The following is a 26,360-nucleotide window of genomic DNA, read 5'->3' on the forward strand; positions in this document are numbered from 1 at the left end:
CTAGTATGCGAATATATACCGTATCCTCAAACGCCATGAACGATAGCGTTAAGAACGGATACCTTGATCAAGAAACCTGTCAAATGTTAGAACCTGTCCGGTTCATTCTTCAAACCGAATCCTGTTCAAGAGGGAGTGCCTGCTCTGCGCGAGCATCAAGGGGGGTTGGAGTGCAGTTACCTCAGCAATGTTCTGGCGCTCGATATAGCTCTCCTGCTTCACATCTCTACCGACGCGCCAGTAAGAGTCCGTGTAGTCCGCGCAGTTCATCTCGCGGAGGAACTGCTCGTCGTGGGTGATGACCAGCAGCTGGAAGTTGGCTTGCTTCCTGCGGCTCTGGATGATCTGAGACAAGGACTCGGCGAGACCCTTGATGTTCTGCTGGTCTAGGTTGGTAGTGGGTTCGTCGAGCGCGATGAGACCGCAGTTTGTGCCGAAACATTCTGCGAGCGCGAGACGGATGACGATTGAAGCGAGGACTTTTTGGCCTGCGGAACAGCGGCCTCGCATGTCCATCTCGGTGTCTTGCTTTACCATCACGACACGGTAGTTGTATGTCCGATTACCTTTGCCATCGCCATCGGATACGATGCGAATAGCATCCACATCAGTACCTTGATACGCGTTGCGCCACAGCTCAGCGAGAATGGTGTTGATCTCCTCCATCTTGAGCGTGTGATACTTCATGATTGCTTTGTCCAGAGCGCCTGCATAGCGCCCCAGGTCATCGATGGCGGCTTTGGTGGTTTCAACCTTGATATGCGCCTCCCGGTATTGCTCCGCAGCCTTCTTGTAGATTTTCTCATACTCTGTCATGAGATCCGTAAGCTGGTCATCCTTGTTCTTCATGTCGCGCTCCAGAGTTGCCTTCCTGAGGTTGAGATCTCGTACTCGAAGATCCCAGTGTTCGGCTTGCTGCTCGTAGTGTGCCTTGTCGCGCTCAGCACCGAGCTCTTCTAGCTTTCGGATCTCGACTTCTAGGCTGTCGAGGGAGCGTTTGGCTTTCCGATAGCGCAAGTTTTCACTGATGGAGCGCTTGTTCGTTTCCGTGTCGCGCACCGTGTCTTCAAGCTTTTTGATCTTACGAGTCAAATCGGACATGTCGGTCTCGATACGTGCGACCTCGCCTTGGAGGTTCTCAATCTCTCGATGGGTGCGTGCGAGCTGCTGTGGTCCACCACGACTAATATAAGCATCGATTTCCTCGTTCGCCTGGTTGAGTTGGCGCACAGTGTCGGATAGCCTAGCAGCTTCATCGTGAGCGCGTTGAACGCGATCGTTGCCACGGCGGTTGATGTCGTCGTACTTGTACTGCGCTTGCTCGATTTCGGGGTCGATGTTACTGATGTCCTGGTCGAAGCTGCGTAGGGCTTCACGTTGCTTGTTATTCTCCTGCTTGAGGTCTTCTACTCGATCGGCGAGATCCCGCTTCTCCTTCAGCTTTGACTGTGCGCTGCTCAGGTCCGCGTTGATGTCACGTACGCTCAGCTCAAGAGTTGTGATCTGGTTGCGTGACTTGTCCCTGGCAGCCGTAAGCTGCTCGAGCATTGTCCTAGCGTTGCGGCTATCATCAGACACACGTTGCAGATCGGTCTGAATCGCGTCGATGCCCCGAGAGAGACCTGCAGACTTTTGCTTCCGTGCTAACTCTTTGATTTCCGCCTCAAGCTCCTGCGCTCTGCTATAGTAGGCAACAATGGTCTGTACCTCCTTTGACAACGACTCAACTTCTTGCTTCGCAGCCTCCAGATCGTAGATGACAGCATCCTGGTCTTCGAGCTGTTTGTTGAGAGTGTCGCGCTCAGCAGTCAGCTTGGTGAGGTTGGCCTGGAGTGCGGGAAGTTCGGTGTCGCGCAGGCGAGTCGCTAGTTCATAGCTAGGTTTGGCCTTGCGAGCAGTCTCAAGCTTGGCCATGATTTCATCAACATTGTCTTCCTCCACATCCTCCTTCGCCTTTGCAATAATTTTCTTGAGTCCGCTGACAAAGCCCGCAGTTGTAAAGTCCTCATCGTGGTCATCGTGAAGAGTCCTCTTACAGAGACGGCACATGTTGTGTTTTTCGGCGTATTGCAGGCATTTGCTCATGTATTCCATCTGTGCTTCGAACTTGGCTTTGTCTGTAGATTTTAGCTCGTAGTCATACTCCAGGTCTTGCAGAGTCTCGTCAAAATCGGAGATGTCGTCCTTCTGTATGGATTCTTTCACGGTCTTTTCGTACTTTTGGAGGTCGGCACGATTCTGCTTCAATTGCGACCCCAAGCTTGACATCTCGAAGTTGACCTTGTTCAACTTGGTCAGCGCGATATCGCGGCGAGACCCAGCCTCCTTGACCTTGCCTGCCTTCTCTGCCAGCACCTGCTGGAAAGTCGTCTCTAAAGTGGTGGGGTCCCAGTCAGAGTCCACCAGCTGTGAGAGGCGCTCATTGTGAACCTTCTTCATGGTCGCTAAGCTGTGCTGCTGGGTTTGTAGCTCCTCCCGCTTGACGTCGATAGCTGCAGACTCCCGAGCCTGCTTTGAAGCGTCACCAAACTCATTCGTCAAGCGCTCCTTCTGGTCTTCGAGTGTTCGTACGTTGTTGGACGCTTCGGATATGCGTTCGTCGTAGCGTTCCGAGTTCACCGCGGTGATTGCGTTTTGGAGCTGCTTTTCGACATCTCGCTTCTTGTCTTGAAGTATGGCTTCGCTGCCCTCATCTGCCTTGATGTTGTTCATGGTCCTCTGGAGATCGGAGATGCGTTTGTCGTTGTTCGTGATCTGACTCCGGGCGGAGTCCTTGCTCTGACTAAGTCCCGATTTGCGTGTTTTTAGCTGATTGAGATTATCCTGGGCTTCACGTAGGTCGCGTTGTGTCTCCTCCCGAGTTCGACCCAGAACCTTGTTCTGATCGCGAGACATCTTATTTAGGATTTGCTGGAACTCTTCCACCTGCTTCTCGGTGATGTCGTAATCAAACCCTCGCACAGCATGTCGCTTAGCGGCTTCCTTGATAGAATTCTCGCGATGTTGGACCTGACGCTCATACTGCTCCTTCTGCGCCTCGTATTTGCCGATCTCGCTTTGCTTCGCTCCAAGAGCGTCCCTGTTGTCTTCGAGGTTGTTCTTGAGCTCAAGATATTGATTCCGGAATTCTTTGGCCTGAGTTGAGTATGTCGCGACGCGCTCTTCGTACTGATCTAGCATGTCTTGGAGTTCCTCGTCCGATTCAGCCAGCTCCTTGATGCTGTCTTGGAGCTCTGCAACATTTTCCCTGTTGATGTCTAGCGTCTGGCGCTTGGACTTCAGCTGTTCCACGATCTGTACGAAGCGCGCTTGGTGGTTGTAGGCGTCTTCATACTCCTGCTTCGCCTCAGTCCATTTCTTGTCGACGCCGTTGTAGTCCTCTCGCAGCGTCTCGATCTCGTCAAACAGTTTAGCTTGCCGCCTCTCGCTGTCCGCTGCGCGCGTCTTGTCCTCTTTGGCATTTGCCTCGATGATCTTGAGCTGGCCCAATTCAACGTTTCGGTCCTTCCGAATCTTCTTGATGTTGTCGATGGCTTTGGTGTATTTCAAAGCTTCGAAAATCTCATCAAACTTCTTTTTGAGGGTAGTCGCATCGCTCAAGGGCCACAGACTATCCTCTTGATGGCAGAAGATGACGTTTTCCAAGATGGCTTTGGATACACCGAGATACTGAGGGATGATATGATCAAGCTCGGCGACACGGGTTGAGATGGAATGCTTTTCGCCGTCTTTGATCATGAGCAATGAGCCTTCTAGGGTCTTCTGGCTCCTCGTAGTCTTCTTGACGGTGATTTGCATGCTACGGGTGGCGACCATGCGGACACCAGAAGTAGAGCGGAAAGACAGCTTGACCTGCGCCACACCATCCTTCTCATTTCGGAGCGATGGGTCGTGGATGAAAGCGCCTCCAGTCTTGCTGCTCGACGGAAGCTCGCCGGTAGTCGCATACTTGAGAGACTCGATAATGGTTGTCTTTCCAGAGCCGTTCCAGCCGACGATAAGTGTGAGGGGTGCAGTGAACTGAATGACCTCTCCTTTTTCTGGACCGAAAGAGCGAACGCCCTGGATCATTAGGCGATCGACTTTCGACATGATGGCGGTTCGCGCTGCCGGCGCTGCCTCTTTTCCTGGTGTCTGTGAGGCTGCGCTTCTGGGGATGGGGGATCAGCTATTCGTTGTCGTACAATTGAACAGGCGGATGTTGGAATTGCACCCCGCAGCTGGGTTGATATAGTAGCGTGTTGTTTGCTGCCTGTCAAACAGGCGCGGTAGCCTGGACGCGTTGACTAGCGGCGCGGTATCACGTGCAGAAGAGGGCCGTGCGGGTTGGGCTCACAAGCGCAACACTGTTGTCGTCATGCTAAAGTGCGGATGGGCATGCACAAAACATAGAAATCCCATCACGTCCTCGGGGAAGCTGCCCGCGCCTATCACCCGCGGCTTTATTGCACGACATCATATGCAGCATCGTGCATTTGAGACGCCATGGCGCAATATCAAAATGGCGGTGCTGAGGTACGCTGACTGGCCCTGCATCCTTAGTAAATCTGAACACCTGTCTCATGACTGTAGATGATGGCCGGAATGCCTATGCACCCCCAGACCCAGGAGTTTAACGGGCTGCCCATGGACGATGGCATGCAGTCGATGGATCTGGATATGGGGTCGCTGGACGGAGCCGAGGGCGGCCAGAACGGCGGATTCTCCTTTGCGGATCCACAGATGCAGGCCGCGAGTCTACCAGCCAGCAGCACCATGGGCGACATGCAGATGACAGGCGCAGGCGCTGGGCCTCTACCGACGGGCTTCGGCGCCCCCAACATGAACCCCTCTGGCAGCACCCTGACCGAGTTCACCAAGCGGCGGAACTGGTCGCAGCGCGTGCTGGAAGAGCTGCGCGACCTGCTGCACATACTGACTCCCGACGGCAGGGTCCTCTATGTCTCCCCCTCATGCAAGGCGCTCACGGGCTGGGACCCTACGCATGTCATGGGCCGCTTCATCAACGAGTTCATCCACCCCGACGACATCGGCATCTTCGTGAAAGAGTTCAATGAGTCGATCGCGTCCGGCAACCCGCTCCGCTTCTTCTACCGCTTCCGCAAAACCGACGACACCTGGATCATCTTCGAGTCGCACGGCCATCCGCATCTCAGCAGCGACCAGAACTCGTTTGCGCCGCCGAACACCATTAACTGCCGCGGCTTCTTCATGATGGCGCGCCCCTACCCGACCAAGAACGCCGCCCTCCTCGACTCCTTCCTCGAACACAAGATAGAGAACGAGCGCCTCATGAAGCGCATAGCCGAGCTCAAGCGGGAGGAGCAGGATGAGCAGGACGACTGGGCAAAGAAGACGGAAGGCGCCACCACCTCGGTGACTCCTTCCGAATCGCATGTCACGCAGAACATGAGCCAGGCCGATGCCGCCTCCTATGCGCAAATGCCGCCGCCAGCCAAGCCAGTCATCTCCAACACCGCCCTCACCCGCCAGAACCTCGACGAGGCCCTCGCCGCAAGCAAGCCCGACAGTATCAACGATAAGATGATGCGGTATGAGGGTGCAAATCATCTAGAAACAATCGAGATGTTGACCGGCCTCCGGTACAGGGACGGCGAGCGCTCACAGGGTATAAGTACCGGTGACGCCAGCCCGAACCTCATCCGTGGCGATGCAGGCATACAAATATCGCTAGACCGCGATGGCCGAAATTCTTCTGACAAGAAGAAGAAGCTCAAAATCGCCGACGAATACGTTTGCACAGACTGCGGCACATTGGATTCGCCCGAATGGCGGAAGGGTCCAAATGGGCCGAAGACGCTGTGCAACGCATGCGGATGTAAGTCGTCAACTCCAGAAGCAAAGAGGTATAATATGCTAACTGCGATAGTGCGCTGGGCGAAGAAAGAAAAGAAAAAACAACAAGGTCCTACCAGTATGCCAAGTGGAAGTGGCATGATGCATACACCATCCATGCCAATGCACAGCAGTACGGGCTCTAGCTAAGACGAGCATGTTGCTGTTGTCGGTTGCCATCCTTGCGACTTTTTCACGGCGTTTCTTATGAGTCTCTCTTCTCTATTCTTTCTGGGTTTCAAGGTGTCAGGCATATCAATGGCGTTGCATTTGTGGCTGATCATGGGCCTTTGGTTGGTTTTCCTTACGATCGGCATATGATTCCCAGGGCCATAGATAGATTCGGGCTGAGCGGCGATACCACTTCTCTGTAACGGCGATTGCAGATTGCAACTACCAGAGATGCATATCTGATCGCTCCACGATCGATTTGCATCACGAGGCTGGATTGACAATGGTACCAGAATTTCCCGAGCACAAGCTCCTCATTATCTTCCGCACGAAGCTCTCAAATTCAAGGCGTTTCGCCTTACCCGCAGTCACCTACCACGATTCACACATGACAAGGTTGTTGTTGAACATCTGGGATCACCGTTTGCGCCACCAACTTGGCGAGCAATTGGGCGAATACAACGAGCGATGCTGCTTTCGCGACAGTCGAGTCATCATTCTCCACGAAGAGCCCTGAAGCGACAACCTTCAAAAATTCGCCGCTAACATCAGAACCGAACACGATGATCTGAAAGTACATCGCAGAAGATGGGCGACCAGCATATCCTACGAGGAATGTGGATCATCTATTTTCGCATCAAGTTACCCACACGTCAGGCATTCAGCACTGATGGAACTCTCCGAAGGATCTACGATATGCTGCGGCTCGGCGGTCGTCATTCTTCTGATTCGTTCGTACAAACTGTTCGTTTGTACATGCCTCAGAATGTACGAGTCAGCCAATCAGACCACAAAGCGCGGGCGCTAGAAGCAGCAAAGTTGATGTGAGGCGCAGCCCCGTGAACAGCCCTACCCCATCTTTCGACTATCAGGTACGTCTTCAAGATAGGCGAGCTGCTGTCTACACCATCTGTCTTGCAGTGCTGGCATGGGTTAAATGTCTATGACTATGATCGAGATGACTTCAACGTCATTCAGCTAGACTGTCTAATGAGTAGCATTTCCCATGAGGCGTCCAGTAGGAACAACACAATCTCCACAGGGCGTAAGGACTCGTTGAATGCTGCGCAGATCCATGCTGAAGTCGTCAGTCCAGATGAAAGAAGCATCAAAGCTATGAAGTAGGCGGTGCATGTACTAGTGCTACCGTCTTTCTGGGAGGCCTCATCTTTCCGTATAAGAAAGGGCACTACTAACCTTCCAAGATGCACCACTCCATCTCTATTCTCCCGAAGAGTTCTCCTTTACAACACGACTATCATCTCTTCACTGATCCTGTCATATATCAGCCATGTCGAAGATGCTACTTCCGGTAGCCGCAGTATTCTCCCTGCTAGCCCCCACCGCGCTCTCCCTATGCCCACCACCAGGTGCAATTCTTCCACCACCATCACTTGCTGCCCATACCTCCAACTTCAGCATACCGGATGCTGTATTCCAAAACTTAAGTTTTGTACAAAACACTTCGTTCGCGATCCAGGCTTCTATCGGCAACACCACGGTCTTCCAATATGAGCATACAGCCCCTGGCCGTGAAGTCAATCAGTCCCTCTTCGACACCAAGTTCCGCATAGCTAGCGCAACCAAGCTGATCACGGCACTTGCTCTGGAGTTGAGTAAAGACAAGATCAGCTTGGATGATCCGATTACAAAGTTCATTCCTGGTCTGAACGAAGAATACTACGGAGATGTAACGATCAAGTCCCTGTCCGATCACACTTCCGGTCTCGGTCGCTTCGTACGTCCTCCACTCCTCCGATCCCCCCCCACACACACACTGAACTAACACACCACCCCAGGGCTACACAACAGACATAGCATTCGGCCAAAACGCAACCGCTCTCGGGCTCCCACCACTCAACAACACCCTCCCAGGCTGTGACCCCATGCCCGGCGGCCGAATGTGCACGCCCCAAGAACTCCTCGACGAGTTCAACAACCCAGTCTACGCCCCACACTCCCCTTCCTCCCGCGCCATGTACAGCAACATCGGGTACATCCTCCTCGGCAAAGCCCTCTCAGCAGCCCACAACACCACCTACGAAGACGTGATCCAAAAGCTCATCCTCGACCCCGTGGGCATGGCAAACTCCTCCTTCTCCGTCCCCTCAGACGACGGAACCGCCATCCTACCCCGCCGCCCTGAAGATGAATCATGGTTCGTCGCTCCCTTCGGCAATCTGAACCCAACAGGCGGTTTGTGGTCCACACCCAACGACCTGCTCACCCTGCTTCACGCGCTCAAGAACGGGGAGCTACTCAGCAAAGTAGCATTGAGGAAGTGGATGCAGCCCACCATCTTCCTCCGGTCTCTCCACCAATACGTCGGTGTAGCATGGGAAATCTTCCGTATCGATGACCTTCTGCTCGAGTTCCCGCGCGCGATCGATGTGTATACAAAATCGGGTGGTGTACCGGGTTATGGAAGTTATCTTGTGTTGATCCCAGAATACGATATCAGCATTACGATTAATGCGGCGGGGGGCGAGACAAGTTATTCGAGTGTTGAGCTGCTGGATACGGTTGTGAGTGCGTTGGTCCCGTGGGCGGATAAACTAGCACGTCAGCAGGCGAAGGCGAAGTACGCAGGAATGTATGTGCTTGAGACGGCGTCTTCGAACGACACGCTCGCTTTGTCTTCGACGGCGGGTCCGGGTTTGGCTATCGAGGCGCTGAGCGTCAATGGCGTTGATATCGTTGCTGCTTTGGCTATGAAGCAACAAGTCCCACTGGACAACTTTAGCGCGAGGCTGTACCCAACTGATCCAGATTCTCTGGGTACGCAGAGCGAGAACTGGAGGATGCTGCCTGATCAAACCAGCCCGGCGAAGAAGCTGTGGGCGGGGCTGGAATGTATGAGTTGGAATAATGGGGATTGGGCGAGGTATGTGGGGGAGCCACTTGATACGCTTGTGTTTCATGTGGATGCCGAGAGTGGGAAGGTTGGGAGTGTGGAGTTGCTTGGTTGGAGGGTGAATTTGGTGAAGGTGGATTGAGGTGCTTGGCTATAGAGTTTTGGATTGTAGCCCGTGAACTGAGGTTTCGATATGATTCGAGATGTCTGTACACATTCATGTTCATCCGAAATTGATTGAAATGTGTTTCTTCGATACCTAATATATGCAACTGTGGAAACACCAGCTACCAGTCTTCTCCCGCGTCCCGACCACGACTAAACACCAACAACGAAAGTACTACCGCAAGATGCTAGTAGCAAAGGGGGTATCGAATATACAAAGCACGAATGAAAAGCCCTGCCACCTCCACTCGCTCAACATGACCAGTTCCATCCTCCCCTAACAACACCCAGGTACTTCAGACAACAGTAAAAGTCCTCTGTGGATAATTATCCAACTGCGTCATATCCTGAATCTCAGGGAACCAGTGTTCAAACAGCGCCTCCGCATCCTCACTCATCTCCTGTTCCGTCCCCTCAGGCGTACACTCATAGCATTCCAGTCTGCCGACACGATGATACGTGTTATTCCCCGCTGAAGACGAAGACTTGAGCACAATACCTACTATGGAAGAACGGAATGTCATGCTGACGAGGACGCAAACGAGGGTTTCGCCGTCTTGCAGCGCGTCTTCGCCGCGGGGAGGGACGACGTCGGGGGTAAAGTCAACGGTCATACCGTTTTTAGCCAAGGTATACGAGGGTGGTGCGTCCGGCGACGCAGACGAAGAAGGCGGAGACGAATGAAACACGACTTCTGCGGCCATGGCACCTGAGAGTTCGAGGGGCTCGCCCATGATGGGTGACCACGCACTCGCACGCTTGCCTTTTGGACCGAAGGAAGCGCGGCAAGCGAGATCCATGGCGCTTGTGTTGTCGAAGAAGATGGGGGAGCCTTCGACGGAGGCCCACGACCAACTCGGCACGTTTTGTCCTTGGGCTAGTTTGGGGCGCCGGCAGCGTGAGCTGTCGTTGGGATACCAGAGGAGGCCGAGGGTGCTGAAGGTCCATTGGCCGGCTATGTAGCCTGATTGGAGGGTTGGAGAGAGGGCTTTGGCGATGCTTGCTATTGCTATCAGGCGGTCGCTGTCGTAGGTGAGGTGGCGTGCGGTGTATTCGGTTATGATGTAGGACCATAGTTGGAGTGTTTCTTCGCGTCTGCGTAAGAGCTCCTGTTGAGCGCCGTTCGTGAGGTTCGTAGAGGCCAGTTGGTTTGTCATGCTGTCCATCCGAGTGTGGCCCATATTTCCGTTGGTGTTGGCTTGTTGTGGTCTGTTTGCTGTTTCGTAGAGGACTCTGCCAAACTCTTGCTTGACCTGGTCGCATGGCCGCGTGTCATATGTATTGTCGTCGATACGCCCGCATTCGCATTGGTAGCCTTCTCGGCATTCTAGAATCATCTCGCTCTTGGTGAAGTGCAGCACTCTCGGCGAAAGTAGGCGTTCGGCGTACGGCCATGCGCGAATCAAGAGGGGCGTGTGTAGATTTGCTTCTTCGGTCATGTTGAAGGGTAGCTCCCACTCGTTCATGTGAGCATTTCCGTCAAAAGGCGCCTTGAAACTGTAATGAGTCGGCTGCTCTCGCACGTTGATCTTATGTAGCGAGCCTTTGTTGTCCGTTGCTTGGATCTTGAACGGCTGTGTTTTGAGGGGAAAGAGGGGTTGGGTACTGCTGTCGGATGCGGAGGTCGCCGCAATCGTCAGGAAGGCGTTGCCGAAGATCTCATCCATCTTGAGCGAGTCTTCAAGCTTCTCCTGAACGTCATCTTGTATCAGGCACAGACTATCGATAAACAGCCAGCGGAAACCAAGCGCTCGGGTGAGGAAGACGGCCTCTTGGTATGCTCTTGGCAATGTCGACCATGGAATGCTCTTCTTGTGTGATTGCAGGTTTGCCAAAGTCGTCTTCGGGATCCCTTTGGCCAGTCCCCAGACATGACTCAGGGCGATGTACTCGCCGTGTTCGTATCTCCTCTCGTCTTGGATGTATTCACTTTCGTGCAAGCGCATGCTCTTGGAGTCGTCGCGCGACAGCAGATCTAGAACGCGCTTCGGTAGTGTGGTCGGTTTACCTCGGCGACTGCATGTAACATGGTTCTCTAGGCAATTCTTTATCAAGCCCCGCGCTGTTGCTAAGCCAGTACTCTGTAGTGGATTATCTGTCACATGTTTTCCGCGCCCAATGGCGGAGAAAGGAGACTGGCCGTCTGCGGTGTTGTCAGTCCACGCGTTCCTGCAGAGCGAATGAGCTAGCAGCAGCCCTGGAGGTGACCGTTCCACGACCGCGACCATCATTACATCAACTGAAGCACGTCGGAAGGAAATTTGGCATACCTCCATCGGTGAAGAACTCGAGTTTCAGATCTGCATGGCCTGCCGCATGTTCATGTTCGTCCTCGTGGCAATCGTCATGGTCGTCGTTGTCTTTCCATCGGAGCTCGACGGAAAGATGTTCTTGGGGAACTTTTCCATTCTTTGGCCTGAATGTTTCTGCCTTCACTCTCACATTGTCTTCGTTGATGTTTGGGAACCGGTCGTGGTGTAGGAGGACGCCATTGAGGAGGAGCGCGCACGCGCGGCAGGAACTTGATCTCGACCTCAGATTTGGCAGCGTCGTGTCGACCCAAACGAGCGAATCTGGCCCATTCTCTTGCACGCTGTCCGATCCATGGAGGTGCTTCTGGAGACCTTTACATGTCGCGCAAACAGATACCATGGCGTCGTGGAGTGTTAGAAAATGGGTGATGGATATGACGACGGTGCGGGGTGCTGAGGTTCGTCCCCGTTGTTCCGCGGGGCGGCAGGACAGTGTTAGGGAGATGGCACACTGACCAGGTATACGTCAATTGAAACCCCTTAAGCAGTCGCTACTAGTGAAAATGCTGGCCCACGAAGCCAGTAGCAGCAGCTGACATTTGCATGCGGCTTCCAGACCATTCGACGGCCTAAGGTGGAAGGTCAGCTCTGAACCAAACCAAAAAGTGGAGGCGCCACTACTAATCCTACGGGCAGTGAACCTCTCCCGCTCTTGTGGGGACGCCCAGCTTCTGAAGCACAAGGATCTCTCGTTGCACTGCGCCGAGGCTACAGTTATCATTTGCAGAAAGATAAGTATTCGGCGACCTATCGCCGCCTTGTCTCGCCCCTCGTTCGAAGGCCTGCAGCACAGATCATCGGGCACCGCGCATGGCGATATCATCCAAGCTGGTGCATGCTGACATCTATCCTACGCCCGCCGAACCTTGGTAACGAATGGATCGCGACGAATGCCTAGGTGCCGCTCATTCGGTGCTTCTCCCGTGAACACGACCCTCGCGCCCGCAGATCCGGGTCAACGTGCTTCAGCCCGTTGGTTCAATCATTCGTCAACGCAATGCTTTTTTCGAGCTACTAGCCTACCAGCAGAATTCATGATGAAACACGAGCTGAGCCATTGTTCGGCCAAGTGCTGCATTTAGCAGAAGTGACATCTAGATCCTCACCTGACAGCAGCCATGAGTATGTCTTCATATTCAAGCCATCCGGCATCAGCAGAGCCGTATTGCCACACCGACGTTGTTCAGCCTGCTTTCAGACACCAGCGCAGGGTGATGGCAGCCATGGAGAACGCCCTGCTTTCCGCTTCAAAAGCCGCCTCAAAAGCCGCCTCGAACAGCCAATCTTTCCTACGGAACTTTTCTGACTTGCATCCTACTTCCAGATCCGGCGCGTCATCCTTCCATGTACAATCTATCCACCGGTCGACCATCAGCATGTCAGATTCGTCAATCGCCTTTCGGCTGCGTCGGCCACCGATCGGTCACGAAAGGACGGCGACCTTGCAGCTGCTCAAAAGACTGGAAGCAGAATCGCATTCGCGCAAGGCTTCATGCATCAACGATATAAAGCCCAATGAAAAGGTCAACCTGCAATCTTCCGCTGCGTGTCATTACTTGAGCTTCGAAAGGGTGGTCAAGACAGGGCCCGCCAGATCGAGTCCATCTACATCCATGAGCCACTTCAACCGCCTTGTATGCAAGCCTTCACGACTCTGCCTCGCCATTCGGTCTGCGGTCTGATAGCCCGGGCCAACGATATGAAATGGGCGTCAACCGCTGCCTTAAGAGCTCCCTGTGTTCAAATGGTCGCTAGAGGCTGTACGCCCAAGCATGCTAAAAGCGAAGCCAACATCACGAGAAGATGCTGCCTAAAGTCGTGGAGGCTTGAAGGATGAAGTTGCGCATCGTTCGTGAAGTGCGATCTCGTAGTGACCTATAGCGTGCCGACTACATACTCCATTACGCGTATCATCGTCACGTGGGCTCATAAAGTTCTCTTCCAGGACATGCGGCGCTCATCAATCGGTGAAACTCGATATTTTTAATCTTGTTCACTAAACGTGACTTTCGTAAGTCGCGTCTTACTCAACATTACCACGAGACTGCGCGTCGTGTCCGAGTGAAGGGCACAGCGCACTAATACAATCGAGACTAGCGTTGCGGGACTGCATGTGGTAGCGACGACCCGGCCCCACATCGGGCTGCCACAAGCATCCCAGACGTGCCAGAGTCACGATGTAGGCAATTCGCCTGGCAACACCAACATGACTTCGGTTATCAGCGCATTGCGCAAGCAAATTGCAACATGCGAAGCCACACTCAAAGATCTGCGCCAACAACTGGCGGAAGCAGAGCACAATCAACGCGAGCAGGGCAAGATTGTGCCGCAAAAAAGGCGACTGGCAACTGATCCTGTAAACCCCATGGATCATGACATGAATTTTGGAGTCCCGGATCAGTTCCGTGACGAGATCTTTTCTATCCTTCAGCAAGAGCAAACGGCGCCGGAAGCCGCGGGCACTGTAGCTGAAGAAGCGCCAAAATGGCCATTGAAGAAGAACGAGTACAAGAGATATGGAAGGCAGCTGATTATGCCTGAGATTGGTCTGAAAGGTGAGTTTGGTCTCAAATAAGGACATTTGGAATGGTGCTGAGATTGGGTTTCCTAGGTCAGCTTCGCTTGAAAGATGCCCGTGTACTCATCATAGGTGTGGGTGGTCTCGGTTGCCCAGCTGCTGCATACCTGGTCGGAGCAGGAGTTGGTACCGTTGGACTAGTGGATGGCGACGTGGTAGAAGAATCGAATTTACACCGACAAATCTTACATTCCGCGGCCAGAGTTGGAATGACCAAAGTCGAGAGCGCGATGGTGTCTTTGAAGTCGTGCGTCTACCCATCAGTCTGTACTACGGGAAACCCCAGCTAACCTACTAGACTAGGCTCAACCCTAATGTTACACTCGTCCCTCACACATCCCGACTCAGCCCAGAGACTGCGATTCCGACATTCAAACAGTACGACTTGGTTCTAGACTGCACAGACACTCCCGCGTCGCGCTACCTAATATCCGATACATGTGTCCTCCTAGGCAAGACGCTCGTCTCCGCATCAGCCCTCCGTATAGACGGCCAAATGATGGTCCTGAACAACCCACCCTTACCAGCCGGCGATCCCAACGGAGGCCCCTGTTACCGCTGCGTCTTCCCCAAACCACCACCCCCCGAATCCGTCGTCTCATGCGGCGACGGCGGCATCCTAGGACCGGTCGTTGGCGTAATGGGCGTCTTGCAAGCACTCGAAGCGATCAAAGTCCTCACCCACAAACCCACCACCACACCCACAGATCCGCCGAGCCTTCTCCTCTTCTCGGCTTACTCGAATCCCATGTTCCGGTCTATACGGCTCAGGAGTCGGAAAGCAAAGTGCGCTGCTTGTTCCACGCACGCAACGATTAGTGCAGAAGCGCTGGAGTCTGGGAGTCTGGATTATGTCCAGTTCTGCGGCAGTTTACTTCCAGATAACAATCCACTGGCCCCTGAAGAACGGATTTCAGCGAAGAACTACGCCCAATTACGGTCCGGTGTCAATCCTTTCACGGGCACAGTATCGAAGAAAGAAAGCCACTTGCTAGTTGACGTGCGGGAGAAAGTGCAGTTTGAACTGTGTAACATCGACGGTAGTATCAACGTGCCTTTCTCCACGGTCTCAGCTACCCGGGGGCCTGCCTCTGCCGTCGAAGAAGAGGACTGGACAAAGATGCTGCGGCAATCCGAGAAACCCATCTTCGTTGTGTGTAGATTGGGTAACGACTCGCAGGTCACGGTCAAGAAGATGAAAGAGCTTGGGCTCGATGCGGGAGGGAAGAGGTATATTGGTGATATCAAGGGAGGTCTGCAGGCGTGGAGGAGTACTGTCGATACTGAGTTTCCGGATTACTGAGCTTGTACTTCTAAATCCTCCATGTAGATAAGAGCACTGAGTCGGAATCAGCACTCCTAGTCAAACATCTTACCTACCAAGCTCAACAACAAACCTCTTACCACCCCCGTATCCCTCTACCATCCGCCCCAAAATCCCATCAACGCTCTCTAAGCCCTTCACCATCTCAATCTCCTGCGCACTCATCCACCCCTTCTCCATGCCAAACGGTAAATACGTCCCCACAACCCACTCCATCAGTCCTTCATTCCCCTCCTCGTACAATGAGTCTGACCACGGTTCAAACACTCTCGCTACACCCTCTGATAAGTGGCCAAGACTGAACGCAGGTTGTGTGGCGAAGAGTCTGCCTCCGCCTTGGGAGGCTAGAATACGGCTTGCGAGGGGGATGGTTTGGCGAGTGGATATCATGTCCACGACGACATCGTATGGTCCACGCACTCTGAGTTCCACGATGATTTGGTCGGGTGGAAGTGTATGGTCGACGACGTGGCTTCCACTCCCGCTGAGCTCACGTACAGTACCCATGTGCTGTGGTGAAGACGTTGTGATAACATCGTACCCCGCGCATCTGAGATACTGTACCGCTAAACGACCAAAACTGGAACTTCCGCCGTATATCAAGATCTTTTCTCTTTCTTCGCCTTCTTGGACCTCATCACCTGGCTTGCGCAATCCCAGCCGCCCGGAGAAGAGACCGGCAACACAGCTTGCGTTCATTATCAACGCTACCAACGCTGCTTCTTCATCTTTGTTCATGCGTTCCGGTAGTCTGACTACCATCTTCTCCTCCGCAGTAACGAGGACGTAGCGTTGATACGCGCCATATTCATTGCCCTGTGTACCGAATCTCTTGCTAATGAGAACGCGGTCGCCAATTTGATACTCTGTGACATGTGTACCTACGGCCTCGATAGTGCCGGTGTATGAAGAGCCTGGGATGAAGGGGTAGGAAGGCGGTGGTGGGGTGCCACGCTTGGCGATCTTGGCTTCAATGGCGTTGATGCCGATAAGGGAGACTTTGATTAAGAGTTCGTAGGCGGAAGGTCTGGGGATGGGGAGTTTTCTTAATGTGAGAGGGGAGTTTGGGGATGTGAGGATTGCGACTTCGTTCATAGTGGATGACTGTAAGAAGTTAAAGTATGAGGTATGCCAGGTGATGCTCTTGATTGTTTATACTACATTTGCGCGGCTGTTTACTACTACATGTTGTGTAGAGCTCAAGGGAGGTGGCTGCTGTGCAGAAGAGTCGATGATTAAGCGATCATGATGCTACGGAAAATTTCCGCTACGCATTACACAGCGCGATGCTGGGTGCCGTGTTTTTCGCCACAATATTGCCCATGATGCATCGATTGACAGGGTTAATTATTATCATGCTGACATCGGCTCGCACCGTCGGTGCTATTAGGCTTTGAAATGCGGGAGAGTAGGGCGCCTAATTTGGACGATGCAGACACGGATGGGAAACTCGTTCAAGGTCAGAATGCCCGGCCTACTTCCTGCCAACGTGTCCATGGTCCTGCGGGTATCTCTTCAGTGTTTTTCGCCTGCCAATTCGCTCCACGGAGCCATCGGCGGGATCTCATTCTTATTCTCAGACGCCTGGCCTTCACTGCTGTGCGAACTCAGGCTTCGTCTGCATATTACTCTGCACATGACTCTTGAGCGCCGCCCAGCGATCTTGTACTGCATCGGCGCCCTGTGTCCCTTTCCCGCTCCCGCCCACGAGCTGCGCCAGATTTGCATTGAACCTCTCCTTCTCCAACTTCTCCAGCTTCTCCTTCCGCTTCTTCGCACCCTTTGTTTTCTTCATGCTATCGGGCATCTTCTGGGGTTGCACTATCCGCGCTTGACTTGTTTCGAGCCCATCTTCTCCAGACTCTGGCAGTGCGTCGGCGAGCGACTCGAGGTTTGCGATGAGCTTGTTATTGGGGCGTCGCCGTTTTTGGGTCTTGGCAGAGGACTTTTCGATTTTGGATACAAATGAGGAGTGTTTGATCTTTAGCTTGTCGCGTTTGGAGGAAGGGTACGAGGGGATGCCGTCGGGCTTTGGGAGAGTTGTGGTGGTAGTGGTGGGACGGGCGGCGCGCGCTGACTTTGCGCGCGCTGTTGTGCGCTTCTTTATGGGTGCCTATTCGTTTACGTAAGTACGTACTGTATTGTACAGGAATTCCTAGAGGAACATACCATGGCTGTCTTGTGTGTAGAGAAGGTTGAATAGTTCCTGTCGCATAGAGCTGGTGGAACGCTCCTGCGCAAAAGTTCTTATCGATAACGACAAGTGCCGACGTCAACCACCCGGCCCGTGCGACCTTCACAGACACTGCACGTACAACTCGGCTTCCGTCTCACAACCCTCCATCCGGATGTAACTTCGCGGCTACACGAAATTCACGAGCTCATACGCAACTGCAACTGTATAACCTTCTCCGACGTGGTTCAACGGGCACATCGCCTCAGTGAGCTACCACGGCTCCTCTTCGTCCCCCTTTGCTCATCCTTGTCGCATCTACCGGGCTAAGTCCTGTGTTTCACTCTTCACATACTTCCTGTCATCATGTACACGCTCGTGGTGCTTGAGGCAACGCGTTCATTCCCGCCAGGATGAAGTCCGAAAGAGCTGCCTCACTCGACGCCACCAACGGCGTGTCGGACTCCGCACCAAACAGCAAACAGCAGCTTTTCTCGCAGCCGAGTCATCTGGTCATGCTTCAACCTGGGGCAGGACTCCTTTACTAAACACTCCGATAAGACTGCAGCATATCGGACTTGGCTAGGTGCGGCCCGTTCCCGACCTCCAACTATTGGATGTCTGTCGCATAACGATCCTCGTTGTGATCACCTATGATGCACTACGATGGCATGATTTTCCCTCGTTTTGTTTCTTGCAGGGTTCACTCCAGTAGAACATGTCATAGAAGCGATTGCCACAGGCAAGTCAAGGTATACGAGAGAGTATTGCTTTTTTACAACCCCAAACCTGTCCTGAAACGCTATCATTTAACCTCAGCTGCCACCATCTGCGGGTTGGCAGCGCTCCGGCATGTACAACATCCCCGTATCACTGTGGCGCCATCCTTCATCCCAACACTACGGACCTGGGCTCAGCTCCACGACGGCCGTCTAGCCTAGATGCAGGCACGCGTGCGACCGATCAGCATCGAATACCGCCCACTGCCGTCATGTTGTTCTACGATTCGCTACGGATCGCGACTCATATCCCTTCCGCTTCTATTTGTGGTTCTCTAGACGAAACTATACGAACCCCTCATCGTCTCTGCCGCGACAAAAGGCAATCATTCGCATGAAATGCAAGACGCGTAGTCCTGGTGACTCGGACTTTAAGGGAGCATTACGAACAGCGTATGCAGCTTGTCCGAAGTTCGAGAACATCTGGCCCTATTCATCCCCTTGTAGCCGCCAACATGCTATTTCGATAAAGATTCATCAAGGCTCATTTCAATGCAATCTCCGAACCGCGCAAGACACGATGTGCGAACAAGCCCAGCATGAGAATGCGCTCATTTCAGCTCAGAATCATGGTACTATTCTGGTAATGGTAGCTTGGTTTCTTGCTTGCCTATTGGTATGAATCTCATCTGGGTATCCTTCTCAACGCTGATCATTGTCATAGGCTATATGCACTGTAGCACGAGTCGTCGCTCGATACAGATCTGAACACCTTCGCCATCTCTCGTCGACTGATGATGTCATTATCGTTACCGCATCGGTCTTTGCCCTTGGAAGCACCGTGATAATATCTACGGCTGTTGAATCGGGCCTGGGGAAGAGGGACTGTCTCCTCAGCGATGATGACTTGGAGCAGATCCAACTCAAGCTTTATGTTACGACGATACTCTTCGTTTTGACAATAAGCATCGCTAAAAGCTCGGTCCTACTGTTCCTCTATCATCTAGCAGATAGCACACTACGCAGGGCAAGCGTCCTAGCTGTTAGTACACTGGTCTTGATATGGACCATTGCAGTTTTGGCAGGCATGGTTTTCCAGTGTGAGCTACCGACGCCGTGGCTTGTGTGGACGGGGAAGTGTATCCCCTTGGTAAGTCCGGTTGTCATACTGTGACTGAACTCGTTCTAAGTATAGTACAGATACCTTTCTGGATGATCGCCACTATCACAGATACTGTTCTAGAAACAGCTGTGATTGCGCTCTCGGTACATCACATATGGACACTGCGCGAATCCTACCGCCAAAAGACCTTGGCGACATTACTGCTGTCCATGCGCTTCATGTAAGCAAAGTACCTAATACATAGCTGCAGTCTTGCTGACATTCCGTGTAGCTTAGTTGCAGCATCCATTATTCGCCTCATTTACCTTCGGCAAGCATACGATCGCGATGGAGACCCCGCTTTCGACTCTTTACCGTACGCCGTGGTCACACAAGGCCAGACGACACTAGCCGTCCTCATCGTTTGCAGTCTCTGCCTCAAGCCGTACTCTCACTTCCAAGCATCCCAATCGCCGGCCCCCAAACCCAAATCAAGACACTCGAAAAACTGGTCTGGTAGCATCACCATCGGTGGCACGCCCTACGAATCATACAAGTCGTTCCCACAACCGATCATACGAGAACCTCTGCTTGCTATACAAGCGAGCATGTCAACACCCAATTCCCCGGCAGGATCCAGGCACTCACTGAACGAAGATATACTGCTGCCAGATACACCGATACCCGCGCGATCTGCTAGAAGACCTCCACGGCCTCCTCCACCAAGCGAGGAGCAAAGACCGGATCTGAGTATGTTCACTCGAAGTCCTACTACACAGCAGGCGCCAGTGGTAACGAAACTTACTGTTTGTCAAGAGAGAGAGAAGGGAATGGACCTGAAGTCGAGGAATTTATTGATTCGATAGAGCACATGTACCTCTGTTCGTTCAAAATAGTTATAATGTATTCTGCTGGGCGGTTGCGACAAGTAGCTACGATGAATATTGCATTAGCCGATGTACCCTCATGCATCCGTTCCATGAATCTACATTTTACACCACCCCCCTCCATCAAGCCCACCACCCAATCAGCGCCATAACCGCCGCCCCAAGAAACACATACCCAACCATCAACCCCAGCCTGCCCAGATCCTTCGTCCTCTCCCTATCAAACAAAAAGTCCTTAGCCAACAGCTCCACCAACCCACTGTATATCAGAAACCCCGCACTAACCGCATTCAACACGCCCTGCACCATCAAACTGACCTTACTCTCCGGCAGATACGTCGTCCTCACGCCCAGCCCCACGGCAATAGCCAGCGGCGTCGTGAGCCCATATAAAGCGCAAAGCGCCCACGGCATCCAGGTCTTGCCGCGCGGAAATGAGATACTAGATAAGCGGGCCCCGATGCCCAACCCTTCGAAGGACTGATGGAATACTAGAACCGGGTAGAGAGTTTTGAACTCGTCGCCGACGACGCCGAGGTTCAGGCCGATGATGACGGAGTGGAATATGATTCCGAATTCGAGGACGAGAAACGCGCCGATTTGTTGGGCGAAGGAGAGGCGGGCTGCTGTTGAGGTGGTGCAGAGCGAGGCTTCAGAGTGGTAGCTGCGAAGGCTTGCTGTGTGTTTCTGGTGGTGGTCTTGATCCCCGTTTTGGCGGTCTTGGGATTCTGGGTCTACCGTGGCTACTGGTGCGACTCCGATGGTGGTGTTGTTGTCAGAGCGAAGAAACGCGTTGTTGGAAACCTCGCTTTCTTCTTTCTTCACTCCAAAATGCCGTTCGACATATACTTCTGCTCCTAGATCTACGCAGAATACCGCCATGATGGACGTCAGCACTATGGCTGCACACCATGGATACTCCGCCCATGCTCCGCTTTCTCCCACACAACTCCCTGGCCCAATTGCTTCGTACGCCGGATCTAGCAGGTGGATAAATGCTGTTGCGACTATGACCCCCGAACCGAAGAAGCGCGCAAAGGTGTAGAGCCCGAGTGGAATTTTCCAAGATGGTTTCTTGCGCGCGATGACGGGGAAGTAGGTTACGAGTGTGGAGACGAAGCCGATGACGAAGATGGACGAGATGCGCGCGCCGAGCATGCCGTTGTATTCGTTTTCGCCGACGGTGAAGTAGCAGATTACTTCGGCTTTATCGGCTGTCGTGAGGTCGACGTGCGAGGGGTCGAATGCTTGTGTCGCCATGATGGGCGGAGAGAGAAGGGAGGTGGGTTTGAAATGATGAGAGATACTATAGACTTCAGAGACTCGGACAGCGTCGTCTCTAGCTATCTTAATCCGGAACTGCGATTGATGTCCTCAAGTTCGCAGTGTAGTTGCGGCTCTGACGTCGGGCATTTAACGTCTGCATGCCAAGTACCTTGTTGGACGATTGACAGCAGGCATTTCGAGCCACTGAGAAAGTGCAGTAGGTATTGTACTGCCCATGTAGGTACCGAACTACTCGGTACCCTCGGCATCTATCCTGTTTCGGAAATCGTAAACGTCGAAGCCTTTTGGACGTTGCTTCGCTGTTTCTGGTGTCTCATTATATGATGTTGTAAGTTTTTGCGCCTCTAGCTACCCTGCGTGTGTACATGTAGGGAGATTTGGTACGCTGATATGCTTATTGAGGTTTAGTCGTCATTGCTGCTGGCTCGGAGTAGACGTCTGACTGCGTTGTTGCATCCACTCGGTAATGAGTGTTGAGCGTGGTCGGTGCGTCGGAAGACATGCAGGTGTTCGCTTTTTTACCCCTACCTACCGCTTCTTTGCATATACATACTACTACTGACATACACATCGGAGTTCTGTAGAGCTTGGAACATTCCCTTATACTCATGAGAATGGGCTGTACGCGAGACTGTTGAAGCGATTGCTTTCTTGAGTGATGCAGTAAACAGGAGGTATTTAGATCATTTCCACAATCCAAACCTATCCTGACAATACACCGAGATACCCATCACTCCCTCATGCCTTGACCCCATACTCGCTTTCAGGTCTCCTCAGAGTACAAAGCCTTCATGTTCTGCAGATCAGAAATAATCCTATCAATCTGACCGACATGCTCCAATTCAACCACCTGCTGATAGATGCCCGCAACGCTGATATTCCAGTCTGTCGTCTCATCGTAGAACGAATCATACGACGTCACCGAGGACGGTCGCAGAGACAACTCATCTGAAGCCCCTACCGGCGGCGGACCAGGCGAGGAGAAGACAGAGGAGTGCGAGGGCGACGGCAAGAAACCTACGGGTGAACTCGGGGAGCGGAACGCGAGTGGCATAGGGCGGTCGGGCGCTGACGTTGTTAGTCAACATGAAGTTTATGAGGGGTTGACGGGGTTGTAGCATACTGTTAGGTGGGTAATCGCCTCGTCCACCAGGTGAACCGAGGGATGTCGACCTCAACGCTTGTGATTCTATCACTTTTTCTCGCTGAAGGTGAAGTGAAGGCGGCAACTTGTCGATCCGCGGACTAACTGGCGACGAGAAAGAACGTGTAGGCGTCGTAGTGCCCCCATGCGTGAGCGTGTCGGCGGCAGCTTGTCGCTTGAGGATCGTGGTACGCGTTTCACTAGACGCAAGAAGCAGATGTTAGTTTGTGTAATGTGTGACTGCAGCTATGACATGTGTATCGAGAATATGGGTGGTATTCTGGATGGTTATGAAACGCTGCTAGTAGTAGTAGACATGGGCGAGAAGGTAGGTGGTGGTGAGGTGGGAGACGAGCGAGGGAAGGACATGGCAGAGGCATCTAGAACATTGCGTGACACCAAGCAGTACCCGGACAGCGCAAGTTCGCAATGCGTGCGCATCTATGGAGGAGGATTTGTGAAGTGGGCTTAGCGTACGAGGGGCGGATGTCGTGGACGTCGCGGCAGAGTTCTTCGAGGCAGAAGTTGTTGAGGCGGGAGAGGTTGTAGCCCTATTCAGTATTCACATTAGCTCCTCATATTCAGATGCATAACAGGTGTTTGAGACTCACGCGATCAAGACCCAACTCTCTCAGATATTTCTTAGCCTCTTGAAAGTGCTTGTCGCTCTCTTTGATCCAGTAGCCGAAGAGAGAGAGGTGGACGTCTGCGATGGTCATGTTGCGGACTTCGTCGGCGTACTTCTTCACTTCTTCTGGACTGAGGTTGACGTGCAGGGACTCGTTGCGACGGTGGCGGCTGCTTGGTGTAGGACTCGCAAGGTCGTGGGCGACGTGTGTGCCTTCGCATTCTCCACACTCGTCTCTGAACCGCCGATTATCGACGCTATCGTCGTAGTCATATTGAGAGTAGTCACCTGGGTCGGCGGTGAAGACGGTGGGGTGGTCGTGTCCGAGGCCTTGGAGCTTGACAAACTTTCGGTCTATGGACTTGTTAGTTTGGGGGTTGGAGAGGAGGTCGAGGGTACATACGACGTTCGCGGATCTTTTCTCTCTCGGTAACAGTCATGATATTACTAGGGGACGGAATGTCCGAGCTGACGAGTGTGGTCTGCTGACTTGCGCGCTCGGTCTCAACGCTTGTGTCTCTGCCCTCGGACTCGGAGCTCATGACCTGCGTCAATGGGCTAGTACTAGCGATACTGCTGCGGTTGCGCGCGAAGAGACTGCCAAAGTTTTTGATGCTGCTCTTGCGATAAGCCTGGCGCTGTCTTTGGTCGTCGCCATTATCGCTAGTGGTCTCCTGCACTTTGGGAGGTTTCGGAACGAAGCTGTCTTTGCGATGCAAATTCTTCTGTGACTTGGCAAGCTGAGGGTATAGCGACGGTACTGATTTTGGCGAGAAGTTGGTCGCTGCCAGCGTCGCTTGCATCTGCGCGTGCGGGAAATCCATGTTTTGAGTTCGGCGCGGCGGAAGCGTGTGCGTTCAAAGGGAAGGGAAGGGAATGGAGATGTTGCTGAGAAAGAGATGCGGATAAAGACGTGTTGGGTACGTAGACGACGTGACGGCGTTTGTCAAACTGCGATAGTGACCAAAAGGTAGCTTGCGCACTGACGTCAAAAGTGAAGGTGAATGTGAGCGTGAAGAGGAGTCGTTATTGCTGGGTGACGTCCCAATTGAGCGATTGCGCGGCCATTAGCGGACAGTGGAGGTGGATTGCAAGAGGGGGAGAAGATGTCAGGGTCTACCACGCGTACAGCTTCTTCCAAGAATCAAGAAGAACTGAATCTACTTGAGATGAACATGAATCGACGCGAAAAAGAGCACTCCATGATAAGGTAGAGGTGTCGGTCCTGTGCCTTTCTGGATCTGTAGCGCCATCTCGTTATCTGGGACGCCGGTGAAGTGTAGGTTTCTGTGGATGCAGGTTGGCTCTTCTTCCATGATCTCGCCTTCATCTCCTTCAAGGAGACCAGCTGCACTCTTGTATATCTTGTAAAGTATGGTTAAGACCATCAGATTGGGGCGCGCGGCAACATTTCGTGATTCAGTGTGCAGTTCGAGAAGTCTCTTGCCGGCCTGTACATTCAGTGTCAGCTGAGCATCTTTCGACAAACTCCGCCATCTTTTGGAGAGACTTACTGCTCGAGCGGGATGTTGTCACCTTCGTACATGAGGACAAGCGCAGTCTGGCAACTTGCTGCATGAAGTCTGAGTCCAGTCGTAAAGCATGTTCAGCGGACCTGCGATGTTGGAGGACTCGCTGTCAATGATCCGAATTCGCCATGAGTTCAAACAATGCTAAACACTATAAATCCAAGATGATTAGTGTTAGGATCCCAAGAAGTGACACAGCCCAGCTGTATGATTGATCACAGAGCGTGAGATTGATTTTCACATCGACTTCAGGGAATAATGATTGTCAATGGACTCATGCTGGCATGGGGGTGGCACCCATGAGACAACAAGACTGGGGCGAATTGGACTGAAAAGCCACTCATCTTGTGAAAGAAAGTATAGTTGGCTTGGCACAAAGATGGAAGGAGGCAGCATGCGAAACGGAACCTCGCTCATGAGACTTCCTAGACTTCCTCTTACTCACCTCACCTATGCCCACACAGTCTCATTCCAGGGAATGAAAAGAAAGCGCATCTCATTCGATGCAAGCTCCGAGCCTCCATGGGATTCTCACTAGTGAGAGAGAATCAATAGCGATGGACGGTCCAATTCACGGCAGTATGTCTGGGGATCAGGTGCAAATCCAACACTGTAGACGTCCCACACCCAGTGTTGGCTGCATCCAGAGGGCAAGTCATGCGCAGACAAACAAGTCGTGTTGCATGGTCAGGTGAGGTTCAATGGAGACATATGTGCAAGCTGGAAGGGAGGGAGGGTCTGATGGCGGCTGTTGAGGGTGGTCCCGACGCAGAAAGTTCCTTGGCGACCCGCCCGCGGGCGTCTTCCAAGTTCCTGCTCCCCGCTCAAAGGGCCGATGCAACAACACGTAGGATCGACTTATCTCGGTCAATAGCCGTTGACAGTCAAGCTTCACCTGCATGCGGTTTCTTCTTGGACCTCGTCTCGGCGATCCTGACCGTGCTGACGGCCCGAGCTTCTGTCCCGCGGCTGCGATGACTGCGACACGCAACATTTCCTATCAACTACCCGAACGGCTCAAGAGCAATCTGCAACAATCTCATCGCTTACCATAACCCCTCACGGACGCGCATCGGGTTAATCTAAAAAGGCTCTTTGACGCACGACTGTGTCTACAACTGGTATGGCATTCGTACACTCCCACCAGTAGCCTGCATGGATCAACCTCGCACGGCGCTTATGGGTGTTACACAACACTGCACAACGGTTTCTGCCGCGAGCAAGATGGGCTATACCCACTTTTCAACATCCTCGATATTGCGGCGCAGTCGTCCTTCACCAGACGCGCCGGACACTGCCCTAAGTTCTAGGTCGTCATGGTGGACAGGTTTGGCGTGACCTTTGACCACTCAGGCATTGGGGGCCAACTCTGATCAGCGAACTCATGATCCTAGCTCTAGGCTGAGCGCCTCGGGAACGAGAACTGGAGGAGCTTCAGGGCAGCGAACCATACACAAGAACGCCTTCTTCTTGTGGTCTGACATCAGGTCCGAGGAACTTACCTACACCTCGAAACGGGCAGCGGTCATGCTTAGGTGAAGGGGCTCGCAGGCTGAAAAGGTGCTTCGTCGCGCTGATTCGCTAGACCATGCAACAAAGTTGAGCGAATGGGGGCTGTGAGCCGCCTTGCG

At 53.0% G+C, this 26,360-nt stretch overlaps 8 protein-coding genes across 8 annotated transcripts; 3 read left to right on the forward strand and 5 right to left on the reverse strand.

The window, feature by feature from the left end:
* Window positions 1-102: 102 nt before the first annotated feature.
* J4E87_006240 (uncharacterized protein) lies at window positions 103-4,092 on the reverse strand (the record flags this gene model as incomplete). Its single annotated transcript, XM_049377845.1, has 1 exon — window positions 103-4,092. One exon carries the CDS (start codon window positions 4,090-4,092, stop codon window positions 103-105), a length of 3,990 nt encoding a protein of 1,329 aa, XP_049232412.1.
* A 483-nt stretch (window positions 4,093-4,575) lies between these two features.
* On the forward strand, window positions 4,576-6,006 carry J4E87_006241 (uncharacterized protein; the record flags this gene model as incomplete). Its single annotated transcript, XM_049377846.1, has 1 exon — window positions 4,576-6,006. The coding sequence occupies one exon, from the start codon at window positions 4,576-4,578 to the stop codon at window positions 6,004-6,006; it is 1,431 nt and encodes a 476-aa protein (XP_049232413.1).
* A 1,312-nt stretch (window positions 6,007-7,318) lies between these two features.
* Window positions 7,319-9,023, forward strand: J4E87_006242 (uncharacterized protein; the record flags this gene model as incomplete). The annotated part of the gene is made up of 2 exons (XM_049377847.1): window positions 7,319-7,765; window positions 7,827-9,023. 2 exons carry the CDS (start codon window positions 7,319-7,321, stop codon window positions 9,021-9,023), a joined length of 1,644 nt encoding a protein of 547 aa, XP_049232414.1.
* A 319-nt stretch (window positions 9,024-9,342) lies between these two features.
* On the reverse strand, window positions 9,343-11,698 carry J4E87_006243 (uncharacterized protein; the record flags this gene model as incomplete). The annotated part of the gene is made up of 2 exons (XM_049377848.1): window positions 9,343-11,189; window positions 11,317-11,698. The coding sequence occupies 2 exons, from the start codon at window positions 11,696-11,698 to the stop codon at window positions 9,343-9,345; spliced, it is 2,229 nt and encodes a 742-aa protein (XP_049232415.1).
* A 1,866-nt stretch (window positions 11,699-13,564) lies between these two features.
* On the forward strand, window positions 13,565-15,239 carry J4E87_006244 (uncharacterized protein; the record flags this gene model as incomplete). The annotated part of the gene is made up of 3 exons (XM_049377849.1): window positions 13,565-13,913; window positions 13,970-14,183; window positions 14,240-15,239. 3 exons carry the CDS (start codon window positions 13,565-13,567, stop codon window positions 15,237-15,239), a joined length of 1,563 nt encoding a protein of 520 aa, XP_049232416.1.
* Window positions 15,240-15,308: 69 nt separating this feature from the next.
* J4E87_006245 (uncharacterized protein) lies at window positions 15,309-16,355 on the reverse strand (the record flags this gene model as incomplete). The annotated part of the gene is made up of 1 exon (XM_049377850.1): window positions 15,309-16,355. One exon carries the CDS (start codon window positions 16,353-16,355, stop codon window positions 15,309-15,311), a length of 1,047 nt encoding a protein of 348 aa, XP_049232417.1.
* Window positions 16,356-16,851: 496 nt separating this feature from the next.
* Window positions 16,852-17,432, reverse strand: J4E87_006246 (uncharacterized protein; the record flags this gene model as incomplete). Its single annotated transcript, XM_049377851.1, has 2 exons — window positions 16,852-17,373; window positions 17,430-17,432. 2 exons carry the CDS (start codon window positions 17,430-17,432, stop codon window positions 16,852-16,854), a joined length of 525 nt encoding a protein of 174 aa, XP_049232418.1.
* A 5,721-nt stretch (window positions 17,433-23,153) lies between these two features.
* Window positions 23,154-24,588, reverse strand: J4E87_006247 (uncharacterized protein; the record flags this gene model as incomplete). The annotated part of the gene is made up of 3 exons (XM_049377852.1): window positions 23,154-23,554; window positions 23,604-24,003; window positions 24,400-24,588. The coding sequence occupies 3 exons, from the start codon at window positions 24,586-24,588 to the stop codon at window positions 23,154-23,156; spliced, it is 990 nt and encodes a 329-aa protein (XP_049232419.1).
* Between the last annotated feature and the right edge of the window lie 1,772 nt (window positions 24,589-26,360).

Source organism: Alternaria ethzedia (assembly GCF_023757985.1).
Source record: "Alternaria ethzedia strain BMP 0044 chromosome Unknown scaffold_14, whole genome shotgun sequence".
Taxonomy (NCBI): Eukaryota; Fungi; Ascomycota; class Dothideomycetes; order Pleosporales; family Pleosporaceae; genus Alternaria; species Alternaria ethzedia.